The sequence below is a fragment of the Oryctolagus cuniculus genome, chromosome 13 (genome assembly GCF_964237555.1).
Source record: "Oryctolagus cuniculus chromosome 13, mOryCun1.1, whole genome shotgun sequence".
Classification (NCBI taxonomy): Eukaryota; Metazoa; Chordata; class Mammalia; order Lagomorpha; family Leporidae; genus Oryctolagus; species Oryctolagus cuniculus.
Genome location: NC_091444.1, coordinates 107,867,006 through 107,881,056, shown reverse-complemented (window position 1 = coordinate 107,881,056; position 14,051 = coordinate 107,867,006). Strand labels below are relative to the sequence as shown.

The following is a 14,051-nucleotide window of genomic DNA, read 5'->3' as shown; positions in this document are numbered from 1 at the left end:
CACAGCCGCTTAAGCAGCTGCCCGGGATGCCGCATGCCCTACAGAGGAACCTGGGAGCCAGAACCCCACCACTTCCGATTCTGCTAACACGACCCTGGGAGACCGCGGTAACACTCAGGTGGTTGAGGCTCTGCCACCATGTTTGTTCACCTGGATGGACTTCCAGGCTGCTGGCTTCACCTTGCTCCAGTCTTGGCTGCGGAGGGCCTTTGGGGAGTGACAGCCAGTGCATGGAAGCTCTCTCTCCCTCTCCATGTGTGTCTTTTGCCTTCTCTGCTACTCTTTCAAGCCAGTCTTTACTTAGGTGGATGAAGAGAGGATGACGCCTCTCAGAGGGGACGTGTGGTGCCTCCCGCTCACTCCTGACGCCCTGCCCTGGAGGGCGCCTTGCTCACCTGCCCGCCCTTGCTGACACGCCGCGCCACGATGAGCTGAATCATGCCCCGCTTGTTGCCCTCGGTGGACATGGATCTCCTGAGGGCATCCATGGCGTCCTGGTTCGTCCTGCCCAACAGGGACTCCCCGTTCACGGCGATCAGCTGGTCATTCACACGGAGTCGCCCATCCTGGGAAGAAAACACAGGAAGTCAGGGCTGTTCTTTCCTTTGGTTAGAAAACAAACACAGGGCAGCAGCAGGGAGGGCCCACATCCTAAGGGATCCCTCACAGCGGAGCAGGAGCACAATGGGGTCCTCACAGCCACTGTGGCCAGTGTCTACTTTAATCATTCACACACTTGTAAACTAAGTCATTATCATAATCTGCTACCCCAGAGTGCATACCAATGCAGAGGACACAAAGAGACTCCAACAGAAGACATCCACAGCCCCAGACAGAAGCCCACTGCCCTGGTGCAAACACAGAGACCAGGTCCCTGAGCCAACAGCCAGAGTGGGAGGCTCCCAGGATGGGGCCTGGGAGAGGAGTCCTCCTTGGGGGCCAGCTCTCAGAAGGGACCCAGGCCAAGTCTCTGTAGCCATGGCCACCCCAGTCCCTAGCACCACAGGGGGCTATGGGCTCTGTGAGAGGAGGAGGAAGAATGGGGTGGGGCCCTGCCGCAAACCACAGCCCTGGGCGTCTCCCGCATGATCAGATGGGGTAGAGAGGGACTGGCTTTGTGGCACAGCAGGTAAAGGTGAGGCCTGCGATGCTGCCGGCATCCCATATGGGTGTCAGTTCCTGTCCCAGCTGCTCCACTTCCCATCCAGCTCCCTGCTAATGACTTGGGAAGAGCAGTGGAAGATGTCCCAAGTGCTGGGGTCCCTGCTACCCACACGGGAGTTCCTGGCTCTGGGCTTCAGCCTGGTTCAGCCAGGGCCCGGCGAAGGGTGGGAAGGGCAGGTGTCGGCCAGGGGCGCTGTTGCTGGATGCGGCGTCTGCTTACTTTAGAGGCGGCACCCCCATTGATGATGGACTTGACGAAGATGCCCAGGTCCGCGTGGTTCTCTTTGGAGCGGTTGCCCTTGACGCTGACACCCAGCCCCGCAGACCCCGAGTCGTTGAGGGGAACTTCAAACGTCAGGAACTCCCTGGTGCCGTCGGGAGTGAGCACGATATCCTCGTCTTCCGCTTTCTGACCGGGAACAAAAGAGTGCACAGCACTTGATCCTCCAGGGCTCCTCCGCGCACTGCTTCTCAAGAGCGCAAGCGAGCAGTTCTGACAGCACCAGGAAAAACATTTCCCCCAAGCCACATGGCAAAGACCGTCATGCGCATCTGTGTTCCCGCAGGCATCCCTGGGGACAGCTGCTCCCACTTCCTCCTGCTGTGACGTTCGGCTGAAACACACCAACCAGCACTGATACAGGGGAAGGTGTAGTAGAAACACGAGCGATGCCTGGGGAGTAGAAGTTCCTGTGGATGTGCTGCTCACGTGTCTGAGCCACAGGAGAGACTGTAACAGCAGCTGCCAAGTTACACAGCATCACTCACACGGCCCTGCGTTTCCACTGGGAATTTCCAGTGATGTCAGCCATCTCATTCACACCAGATAACCAAGCCCGACGAAAAGTCAGCAAACGGGGTGGTGTGGCATCCCCATGGGTTAAGCCACCCCACTGTGACACTGGCATCCCCTAAAGGTGCCCATTCGGGACCTGGCTGCTCCACTTCTGATCCAGCTCCCTGGTGATATGCCTGGGCAAACAGTGGAGGGTGGCCCAAGTGCTTGGGCCCCTGCCCCAATGTGGGAGATCCAGAAGGAGTTCCTGGCTCCTGGCTTCAGACTGGCTCAGCCCTGACTGTTACATCACCTGGGGAGTGAACCAGTGGATGAAGATCTCTCTCTCACTGAACCCTGCCTTTCAAGTAAATAAATAAATTTTTAAAAAGTCAAAAGCAGTAGTGGTGGTGAAAAGAATCGTTAAAGAGGACTCTGGGGATTTCAGATACAATGCCGGGTGGGGTGGGGTGGGGTGGGCTGCCTCCAGCACACATCAGAGTGCCTGGGTTCAAGTCCTTTCTCCACTTCCTAGCCCAGCTTCCTGCTTGTGTGCACCCTGGGAGGCAGCAGCTGATGGCTCAAGCACTTGGGTCCCTGTCTCACATGCTAATCTTGCGCTCCTGGCTCCATCCTGGTCCAGCCCTGGCTTCCGGACCTCAGCGCTACAGGCACTGAGGGAGTGAACCACCAGACAGGGGATTTCTCTATGTTCATCCCTCAGCCTCTGCCCCTTAAATAACTGATCTGAAAACACAATACAACAGCAATACCCGGGGAAGCACAGCATGCATCCATAACTGACTTTCTTTGGATCACCCTAGGCATCCAAGGGCTTCGCGGTATTTCCATCTCCAAATCCACACTAACAGGACTTGCAGGGTAAGGGCTCTGACCTACAGATGCTCAACGTCGGCAGTGCACAGCACGGCATTCTTCCAGTTACGAGGGACACGGCAAACCCCGTCAAAGAAAAGCACGAACACACCGAAGACAGGAAGTGCACAGTGAGCAGCGCAAACCAGAACCAGGTGAGAAGGGTGGGCAGCGAGTTTGTCGATCACGTAGACCAAACTCATCTCGGCCTTGAGGTCCAAGTAGTCAGGCTTCTCTGCCACAGATTCTTCCCCTTGTACACAAAACACTCCCGAAAAGCAGTAGCTCTAAACCGGAAAGGAAGACCACATACACCTCTGCAAAAGCATCCTTACAGACATGTTCTGCTCCGTGACCAGGAGCACTCTGCTCACTCTGTATTGTTTTCCACAGTCTGAAACAAAGGGCACTAAATACAGACTTTTTGTGAACAGTGCTACTTGTTAGTTGTCAAAACACCAAGTAGGGGCCAGCACTGTGGTGCACTGGGTTACAGCCATGACACTGGTTCCAATTCCAGCTGCTCCACTTCCGATCCAGCCTCCTGCTAATGTGCCTGGGAAAGCAGTGAAGGTGGCACAAGTCCTTGGGCCCCTGCACCCATGTGGGAGACCCAGGAGGAAGCTCCTGGCTCTGGATCAGCTGAGTTCCAGTAGTTGTAGCCATTTGGGGAGTGAACAGTAAATGGAAGACTTTTCTGTCTCTACTTCTCGGTGTAATTTTCAAACAAAAAAACCACAAAGGAACAATTGTAGTGTTTGACATTCGCAATAGTATTAAAACACACCAAAGCATGTTTCTAGTTCACCCTTGGAAGTACTTGGGGCAGGTGCAGTGGGTTAATCCCATATGGACACCACCAGTTCAGGTCCCAGTTGCTCCCCTTCTGATCCAGTTCCCAGTTAATGTGTCTGGAAAAGCACCAGAAGAAGGTACAAGTGCTTGGCCCCTGCACCTATGTGGGAGACCTGGAAGAAGCTCCTGGCTCCTGGCTTCAGTCTGGCCAGCCAAGGCAGCTGCAGTCATTTGGGGAATGAACCAATGGATGGAAGACCCCTCTCTGTCTCTTCACACCCTCCCTCTCTTCCATAACTCTGCCTTTAAAATAAAATAAAATGAACCTTTAAAAGAATACATTCAGAAACAATTACAGAGTGAAATTCTCTTTCTCAATCACCAGCTGCTGCTGGAAAGACACGGAGCCACAGGCCGCCCTTCTGTGGCTCCGTGCGGGATGATCACGCAGGCTATGTATGTATGCGCCTCAGACCTGGAGCGCTCCTAATTGCCACTCCCTGATTTCCATCTTCAGTTTGGCGTGTTAATGTATACTGATTTTGACATTTCCATAATGTTTTACAAAGGCTTAAAATTCTCATTTTTGCCTCCTTGAAAAATCAAGACAAGGAGCTTCCTGAACACAGGGGGAAGGGCGGCAATCAAGGCGGAAGCGCGTCCTGACTGCCTGCTCTGAACCTGTTCTGCAGGAAACCGACGTTGCACACAACAGGCACACTGCTTAGGAAACCGTAGGATAGGGGCAACGGTCTCCCTGGGCTTCAGTTCACGTGCACTGCTTATGGAAACCCTGGGATAGGGACGAGGGTCTCCCTGGGCTTCAGTTCACGTGCACTGCTTAGGAAACCGTAGGATAGGGGCAACGGTCTCCCTGGGCTTCAGTTCACGTGCACTGCTTACAGAAACTGTGGGATGGGACAAGGGGTCTCCCTGGGCTTCAGTTCATGTGCACTGCTTATGGAAACCACAGGATGGGGACCAGGGTCTCCCTGGGCTTCAGGTCAGCACCACACAAACCCAAGCACAAGGCCATGCCCTTCCTGCAGCACCAGTGCCGTGCGCTCCTGGCACAGCCTGCAGCTTCCACCAGCTTCTAGAAGGGAGTGCACAGGCAGCAAAGTGGGTGGAGTCCACTCTCCCAATCCACCTGAGACACGGCAAGCCCGGCCACTCTCACCACAGCTGCCCCTGCGGTGGCTCCCCACTTGGAGACAGAAGCCGATTCTCCCTTGTTAAGTGAACGGCCCCTATACCAAGTTACTCCCTGGACAGCAGGCACACGGGCTCCTCTACCTCGCTGCTCACGTCTAGTGCATGGCCATGTCATTCTGGACACAAGTGGGGGTTACATACTGCTCCACTCTGCACTGGCATTTGGTGTTTGTTTCTTTGCCCAGAGAGAAAAAGAGCATTTTTACCAAGCATTTCAGTAATGGGAAACCTGCTGACCAGGAATCAGGAAAGCTGTTTACTTCCCCACTGAAACGCTGCACATTTATCCGTGGTGAGAAAGGAGATCACCCAGTGGCTACCACCATGGCCCACTTTTCCTGCTCTGTCACACAACAGCCCCACAGCAGGGAAGAGACAGCGGGCCCACGGGCAGCTGTGCACCCGCAGGTAGCACGCAGCCCGGGAGCAGGAGCCAGTGTGGGCAGCCGCAGACACAGACCTCGTGAAGAGTACTCTCTGGGCCTCGGGACAGGCTCCTTTGGATTAGATTGTACGAAACACCCTCCAGACATGCAGAGTACAACAGAACGAAAGGAATGTGCCTGAGCTAGCCTTGTGGTACAGCAGGCAAAGCGACTGACTAGGACGCTGACGTCCCCTGCTGGAGTGCGGTTCACTTCTGATCCACCTTCCTGCTGATGCACCTGGGAAAGCAGTGAAAGACGACAGCCCGAGTGCCCGGGGCCCTGGCAGCCACCTAGGACATCTGGAGGGAGTTCTCGGCTCCTGGCTTCGGCCTGGCCCACCCTACTTGAGGGGTGAACCAGCAGGTGGAGATCTATGCCTTCCAAATAAATGAATTAAAAAACGTGAGTTCATTCTGGTGCAATTTTTTCCTTACTATGTGGAAAACACTTATTACAAAAAAACTGCACATGCATTTCCAAAAATGCTTTGCATCCAAATGAACTAATCCTTCTTCATCGTGTTTTTGCACAAACTTACACAACAGAAAACCACTCAGCTGCTGAAGTTTGCTTTAAAAATACTTAGTGACAGAGATAAATATTCATGACTTTAACACTGGGGTTTACCTGACATGCGTGCTCACAGCTCCCGCACGTCGCCCGCCATGCACCTGGATGCCTGGTCTCCAAGCTGTTTACTAACTCTCTTCCTGCATCCATGGCCACTCCATGAGCAGGGATCTATGCCAGCCTTTACTTGTGCCTGGGGCATGACAACAATCAGCTTTCCAACATGCACCCAGGACGTGCAATCTATCAGGGACAAGTGAAAGCGAAAGCCGTGACACCGCTACACCAGCACAGCAGTGGAATCACGGAACTGTGTGGCTGGTGACTTCCAGTCTTTTCTGTGTGAGATAAAGTTTCCTACAGGAAATGACTCAAAGATCCCATCACAGGCCTCCACAAGAATGCTGGGGGCAGCAGGTGCTGCGGGGGGCGGGGGGCAAGCCACAGCTTGCAATGCCAGCACACCGTATCTGACCGTGGGTTGGAGTCCCTGTTGCTCCATTTCTGATCCAGCTTCCTGCTAATATACACCGTGGGAAGGCAGCAGATGGTGGTTCAAGTACTCGGGACCCTGGCTGGCTGGAGCTCCTGGCTCCTGGCTTTGGCCTGGCCTTCCTATGGCTCTCCCCTTACACCCATACCCCTCCCTCTCTCTCTGAGACGCTGCTTTTCAAATAAATAAACAGAAACACACTGGGGGCAGAGGAACTGGCAGAGGTGAGGTCTGCAGGACAGGGATGGCACAGGAGGGGAAGACGGCCTATGGGGGATTTCACGGCCACAGTCCCAGCAGAACAATGGGGCCGCTGCTACAGCCCTGCTTGTTCTCACGCTGAGCAGAAAGTGCCAGAAACGCTGGAGGGAGGAGACGCACATTCCACGTGAGACGTGCAGATGCAGGTACTGCAGACAACCAGGGACAACCATTTATGTTTCTAATTAAGAAGAGAATCTTTAAGAGACATTACTTTGGCTTGTTTTTCTGTGTAACAGAATAAGCTTCCAATCACACTCCGAAACTTAAATTCTATGTTTTAACTTCTCCCATATGGGAGGTGAACATTTATGGATGTTATTTATGCTAAAACTTTATGGTAGATTATTCTTATTAGTAAAGTGGAAATGTCACATCTGCTTCTTGGTGCTCTTTTCTAATTCAAATAGTGAATGCCAAATAAAGGAACTTAAAAGACTTCTAAAAGTTTTGCTTGATAAGGAAAATGCCAAGAAAATAATTTTATAGTTACTAATCTCTAAAGTTAACCCAGAGACACACTTATCCAACCAAAGAAACATCAGAGAAACCGAAATCGAGAGACATTCTCAAAGTAGCGTGCCCTCCCAGAAGCCAAAGCCTGCCCAGGATACCGAGCTCTCCAGAAGTGAGTCACGGACACACTGAAGAAATGTCTCAGTTAAAGGAGACGAGGTTCCTGAACGGCAGGCCGAGCCAGGCTCTGCTCCGTCCCTCCGCTCCTCGGTGCTGTCCAGGACGTGATGCGATTTGGGGCGACTGGTGATGCACGACCGTGAGCTCAGTGTGGATTTCCTGATTTGGGGAACCACGTGCAGGTACCTAAGATAAGGCACTCGTCCTCAGGACAAACCCACTGAAGCACCTAGGAACTCGGGCAGTTATTGCTAGATGTATCCTCCATTCAGAAACAAAACACACAGAGGGAAGAGGAAGAGGAAAAGGATAAAGCAAAGAGAGACAAAAGGGGGTGAGAAAATTACATCTGAAACATCGTAAAATATCAGCAATTAGTGAAACAGTCAAAATAAGAAATACACATAGGACTTAACAGAGAATAGTTCTGCTAGTCTGAATAGTCTCTGTTATAACTTAAGAGTTCAACGGTCAGAAAAGATACAATGAATTATAAAGATGATATCAATGTTATCACTACACTGCAAAAAAACAAAACAAAAACCAACAACTAAGATATACCTCCCAGGGGAAAACCACACACTAAGAAATCCTCCTCCTCCTATAGAAATGAGAAGCAACTTCAACTGAATTCCTTAAAAACTGGTTCAAAATTCACAACACACAGTGATTACTATTTCTGCGAGGTCATCAAAAATATTTTTCTATCCCCATTTTGGAATAAGTTGGAATCGACTTAAAGCACTCATTCTACAAAATTATTTGTGACAACAGCAATATCGGACACTCCAAATCACACCACTGCCATCAGCACATGATTAGTGGATGCTAGTATCGATCTTCACCGAAAACTCAAATGGGAGAGTTTCACAGACTTCCACACGTGCTCTCCAGAATGTCAAAGTCAACGGGCACTGCAGGCCCAGAGAAGTGTTAGCTGATGCGTTTACCCCAAAGAGCCTGTGCAGTGCGGGATGAAGAGGAAACAGCTCCTGCTTGGGCTCCCACGTACAGACACTCAGATGTTCTCTTAACTTCCAGGATGAATACAGACTGTAGCTGACACACCATAACTGTGCGTCACAGGAATCTATCAAGGACTACGCTTGCTCATAGCTCTCTCAAGGCTGTACCCTTCGTGGCATTCACCTGTCCAGGTGCTCCCTGATTTGCAGGGTGTTCTGCAAACAGCTTCCACTGTTTTCCTGTGGTTCTGGTAGGGAGAGCTAACTCCTTCTAGAAACATACTGAACTCCAGAAATTTAAGTGTGTCTGATGTTTCTGATCTGTGTACTTGAGTGTTACCTCTCAACAATATTATTTCCAAAGCTCTCTTTTGACACAACAGCTCTGGATTTGTAAGTACTCAATGATATTCTCAGAAGGTTCTATCCAAGAGTTCACGGGACATCCAAAGCAAGTTTGCAAGTCCTAGCTGAACCCCCAGGAAGAAACAGGCATTTTGGAAAGAGAAGGCCTCAAGGCCAGTAGCTAAACATACTACTCCACAGTCAAGGTCATGTGATTTACCGTGGCAGCTGTTTTCAGGTGAGACCCCAGGAAAGCAGATGCCTCTCCACAGTGCAGGTGGGCCCAGCCAAGGAGCTGAAGGCCACAACAACCACAGCAATTCGAGTCAATCCTACAAACACAACCAGCAGGGACGGAAGTGCTGAGAGCCTCCGAAGGGAGGTGACAGTGCTTCTGGTCGGGGGCAGCCTCAGGAAATGCGCAAACCCGAGGAGGGCCTGGATGTCCCCTAGGCTGAGAGGCAGGTGGGAGCGAGCCCTGAACAGAAGGGCACCTGCTGAGCCGCTCCCCAGGCTGGGAAAACAGCAGCTTCGGGGTAGCACCGAGCAGAAGTCAGAGCCAGCCTACACCCACGTTCCAGGGAGCCTGCACATCAGCCCTTAGCAATGGGATGTCCAAGCACCTCTTCTCCTGGCCCTGGCCACTCAGAAGCCACCTGAACAAGTGCAGCAAAATTCAACCAGGGGTCCTCCACCCCCAGTGTGGAAGTCACGCAGCACCGACTTACGAAGACTTCTCCGCTTGCTTCCTTTGTGAAGCACACATACCACACTGGCCCACACAGACAACGCCAAGGACAAGCAGAACCTGCTCTGGAGACCCCAAGCACACCCCTGGCTCCAAGATTTGGAGCACCCTATGTGTCATTTTTCTCTCAGTAGGACACCGTGACCGCATGAAGACGACACGAGATAACCCACAGAAAGAACGCGGCACAGGAACAGATGAGCAAGCATCCATCACTGGTGGGAGCACGACGCTGCAACAACGTGCGACAGGAACCGCACTCTAGGTCCTGGGACAGTTCCTGAATGGGTGCCGCACGGCCGACGGGAAAAGACACAGCATCCTGAGTCCATCCGCAGGTGCTTGTCCTGGGAGCAAACAGGGTGCGTCACCATCACTCCAACATCAGCCCTCAGGAAATGGGCAGGAGGCTCAGACTTCCAATGGACTCCCTAATTCTAGTCAAGGAGTCACAAGCCTAGAAACGTTAATAAAAACAATGAGATCCTGCACGGAGTTTTTCTCGAGCTCTTAACTACCAAGAACAGACAACCTGAGACTTAAAATGACTAAAGGACATCACTGCCATCAAAAAGTTCACAGAGGCACAGACCCCAGCTTTGTCGATTTTCCAAAACATAATTTTAACATTAAGCCTGTACAGCCCAAAACTGTATTGCACAGCTAGCCAAAGCACAAAGAGATGCAGCTGAGAGATGACACAGAAAAAATTTGAGACATAAACAGCAAAAACAATTTTAAATCAAATCATGCTTTGACCTAGTTTGGAAAAGTCTTTCAGCAAAGCTGTGAGCAGACAGACACGGCAGTGTGCACACAACAGCTTCCTCAAAGGCAGGGCTGCGGACCCTCTGTCCTGCCGAGGCCATTTGGATATGCGGAACATCAAGCGTGGGCCCTGTACAATATGTACTGAATCCCGAGTCCCCCTGCAGAGGCCCCGGCAGGGCCAGACCACACGATTCTGTGGGCCCTCTGCAGCCCCCAGACAGACACTGCCCACCCCTGCAAAAGGGGCCCAGCTGCTCTGACTCGGAGTCACAAACACAAGGGCTGGCGAGCCGGCACTCCCCGACGGAAGACCGCGATGTCAGCCGCTGGCGACCCTTGGTGCCGGCACAGCTCCTAATGAATCCTCAGCGTCTCAACAGAACTGGCGGCTGTGTTCACAGAGCACGCCTGCCCTTGCTGCTAACGTGCCCATTTTCCTACCCAGACGGACGGAGACTCTCACAGACGCATTTTACTGTGGGGTCTCTCAGCCGTCCAGGAAGTTCTCCGATTTGAAGATGCCAAACCGTCACAGATGACACTACAACTACTTTCTGCTCTTTCAGCATCTGTCCTGGGACTGTTTCATGTGCTATGTAAAAAGCTACATATCCTCCTTGACTTATACAGGATGGGGTTACATGCCAATAAACCCATCGTAAGCTGATAATAGAAAATCTACTGAATATACCTAACCTATTAAACATCACAGCTTAGCCTAGCCTACTCTATATGTGCTCAGAACACTAACATTAGCATACCATTAAGCAAAATCATCTAACACAAACCTTATTAAAAAGTATTGAATATGTACTGTAATATAGTGATATTCCATTGAAAATGGAAAAACAGAACATCCTATGGTTACATCTCCACACCATTATCAAAAGATCCAGTTTCTTCTTGTCAGTGGGAGGCTGGGTGTGCGTGCATTGAATCTGTCAGCCTATTCCATTTCGATATTTCGGTTTGGTCACGATCAGACAGGCATTCGTTATCCAAATTTTCAACTGAGAAACTTTCAAATATTTCCTCTTAAGAGTTTTCACTCAATGCCGGTACCATGGCAGAGTGAGTAAAGCAGCGCCAGCATCCCATATGGGCCCTGGTTCAAGACCCAGTTGCTCCACTTCTGATTCAGCTCCCTGCTAATGGAAAGACAATGGGAGATGGTCCAAGCGCTTGAGCCACCGCCACCCATGAGGGGGACTTGTATAGAGTTCCTAGCTTCTGGCTTTGGCATGGTCCAGCTCCTGCTATTGTGGCTGTCTGGGGAGTGAACCAGCATATGGAAGGTATCTCTTTCTCTCTCCCTCCATTACTCAGATGTTCAAATATGTAAGTAAAACTTTTTTATTTTAAATTCATAATCTATTGCAGTTTATTTAGATGGATGGTGTGAAAAGGTAATCCGACATTTTAAATGGCCAATTGTTCTAAGTACTAACTAAATCACAGACTTTGACTTTTTTTTTTTTTTTTTTTGCATTTTCATCACCAATTTTAGAAGTCAGTCTGGGTGCCAGTGCTGTGGCGTAGCAGTAAAGCTGCTGCCTTCAGTGCCAACATCCCAAATGGGTGCAGGTTCAAGTCCCGGCTGCTCCACTTCCCATCCAGTTCTCTGCTGTGTCCTAAGAAAGCAGTAGAGGATGGCCCAAGTCCTTCGACCCCTGCACCCACATGGGAGACTGGGCACAGTCTTCAGATCAGCGCAGCTCCAGCTGTTGCGGCCCATCGGGAAGTGAACCAGCGGATGGAAGACCCCTCTCTCTCTCTGCCTCTCCTTCTCTCTCTGTGTAACTCTTTCAAATAAATAAATAAATCATTAAGAAAAAAAAAAAAGTCCATAGGAATGTATGCAGAACCATACAGCTTTATAGTTAGAAACTTCCTCCTCTGTCTCTTATTTCCACTCTCATTTTTTACTAAGGTCTATTTTCAATTAACTTCATATACATATGATTAACTCTATGTTAAGCAAAGAGTTCAACAAATAGTATGAAGAAAAAAATGACAAAAAAAAAAAAAAAACAAATAAAATGAAACTTCCTCGACAGTCAAGACAGGGCAGCTCGAGTCATCCCTTCTCAAAGGGTCATTTCACTTCTGCAGATGCCTTTTAGGTGCTCCCTTAGTTATCACAGGTCAGGGAGAGCATACGGCATTTGTCCCTTTGGGACTGGCTTATTTCACTAAGTATGATGTTTTCCAGATTCATCCATTTGTTGCAAATGACTGAATTTCATTTTTTTCCATTATGTAGTATTCCATAGTGTACATATCCCATACCTTCTTTATCTAGTCTTCAGTTGATGGGCATTTAAATTGACCCATGTCTTAGCTATTGTGCATTGAGCTGCAACAAACATGGAGGTGCAGATAGCTCTTTTATTTCCTTATTTTTACCTACTCTCTATTCCCATGTGGTCAGGACATGTCTACAGCCTCCACTGCATTCAACACGGAGGCATCCGCCTGGCAGCTTGAGTGGGAGGACCTGCCCTTCACAGAGACAGCCAACTCATTTGGCTTATGACAATGACCATGGGGGACTGGGCTCTCCCCCGCCTACATCAAGTTTGTGGTGTTCGTTTTATGTCTGTGCCACTGTGTAGCCGCTCCGCCCGAGCTACTCACAGCTCGCGGACTCTGCACACTCAGGAGCTCACGCTCCAGTCTGCCTTCTGCATGTCTTTCACAGAACACACTCCCCAAGAGGCAGGGTGTCCTAAGACCACTATGGATCTCAGTGTTAGCTATTATGAGCCAGGGAAGGGCGGGGCCAGGAAGTTCCTGCTGAATTAGTAAGAGGTTAGTTCCACTGATCTGTCCAACATCTCTGCAGCCTGCAGAAACACAAAGCTCTTACCGTTTCTTTGGGAATCTGCGTCTGCCTTGGCTCTGCATTCTAGAAGAATCGAAGAAAAACGTGAATACGGACTGAAGGAAGCCATCTTCCACACACAGGGGCACAAAGCGTCAGACTGAAGGGGACACTGCTGGCTCCCGAAACCCACAAACTCCGTAGGGGCTGAGTGCACTGGGGCTGGCGCACAGCTCTGCCAGGCGCATGAGCTCTGGGTGGGACCTCAGAACGTCCACCAGACGAGCACCTCCTCCGGCTCAGCCGCCGTCCACGATGAGTTCACGCTGAAGGAAAGCAAATCTCACCAAACTGCTTTCCTCTCCTCACAGCACCGCTCCGAATGCTCATTTTTCCATTCCCCCATTCACATCCAAGTCTTACTGTACAGGACTCTAACAGATCTACGGATAGTGGGACAGACAAGGACAGCTGGACCCACTGTCCAGCCCACAAGCCTTCCACTCCAAAACACTACACCACCAGCTAGAACTGCTTTGGTTACACAGGTACTTACAAGACAGATTTACAAAAAAAGACACCTTTTGATAAAAGCAGTAAGATGAGGTGCTCAGAGTTTAAACACAGACACCCCACAGGGGAAAAGAGCTACGCTGACTGGATTCAGTGGCCATTGAGTGCGTCCCTGTATGTCTGCACAGTCTGATTCTGTGACATCTTGAAAAGCGGCTGCAACGCGCATGAAAGACTGACGGCCTACTGGCTCACTCCTTAATGAAAAGCTTACAAGTAATAAATTAAATAACCAAAGGGGGTGGGGGGACAGGCGGCAGCAGAAGGGAAAAACAGAAGCGTGGGAGATCAAAATTGGACAAGGGACTCTGACAAACCTGAAGCCGTGATGTTGGCAGGGGCCCTGCAGGCGGCTGCTCCAGAGAACAGTGTGCAGGCCCTGGCAAGCGAGTAATGGGAAGGAGGAAGGGAAGCAGCCCCGAAGGGGCTGGAGACACCCCCCCCCCCACCCCCACCCCGCCTTTCTCCACCACGCTCATTTACAATTTAATGGAGACATCTCCAGATTTAGGATCAGGTGGCATTTTAAGCACAAAATTGGATTTAACAGTGGGGGGAAGATGGAAAACCCAATTTAAATTGAGAAATAATGCATTAAACATTTTTTAGACA

At 50.5% G+C, this 14,051-nt stretch overlaps 1 protein-coding gene across 24 annotated transcripts in view; it reads right to left on the bottom strand.

Moving 5' to 3' along the window:
- Nucleotides 1-14,051, bottom strand: part of PARD3 (par-3 family cell polarity regulator) — a 507,188-nt gene that overhangs the window by 218,588 nt on the left and 274,549 nt on the right. For 17 of the 24 annotated variants that reach the window (XM_070056191.1, XM_070056185.1, XM_070056194.1 and 14 more), the window contains 3 exons: nt 12,912-12,950; nt 1,385-1,573; nt 396-566 (listed from right to left, as the gene is read on the bottom strand). In XM_070056191.1, the coding sequence (XP_069912292.1) occupies nt 396-566; nt 1,385-1,573; nt 12,912-12,950 (399 nt within the window). The remainder of the gene's footprint in view (nt 1-395; nt 567-1,384; nt 1,574-12,911; nt 12,951-14,051) is intronic. The other 7 variants (XM_070056180.1, XM_070056187.1, XM_070056190.1 and 4 more) reach the window with 1 other exon arrangement.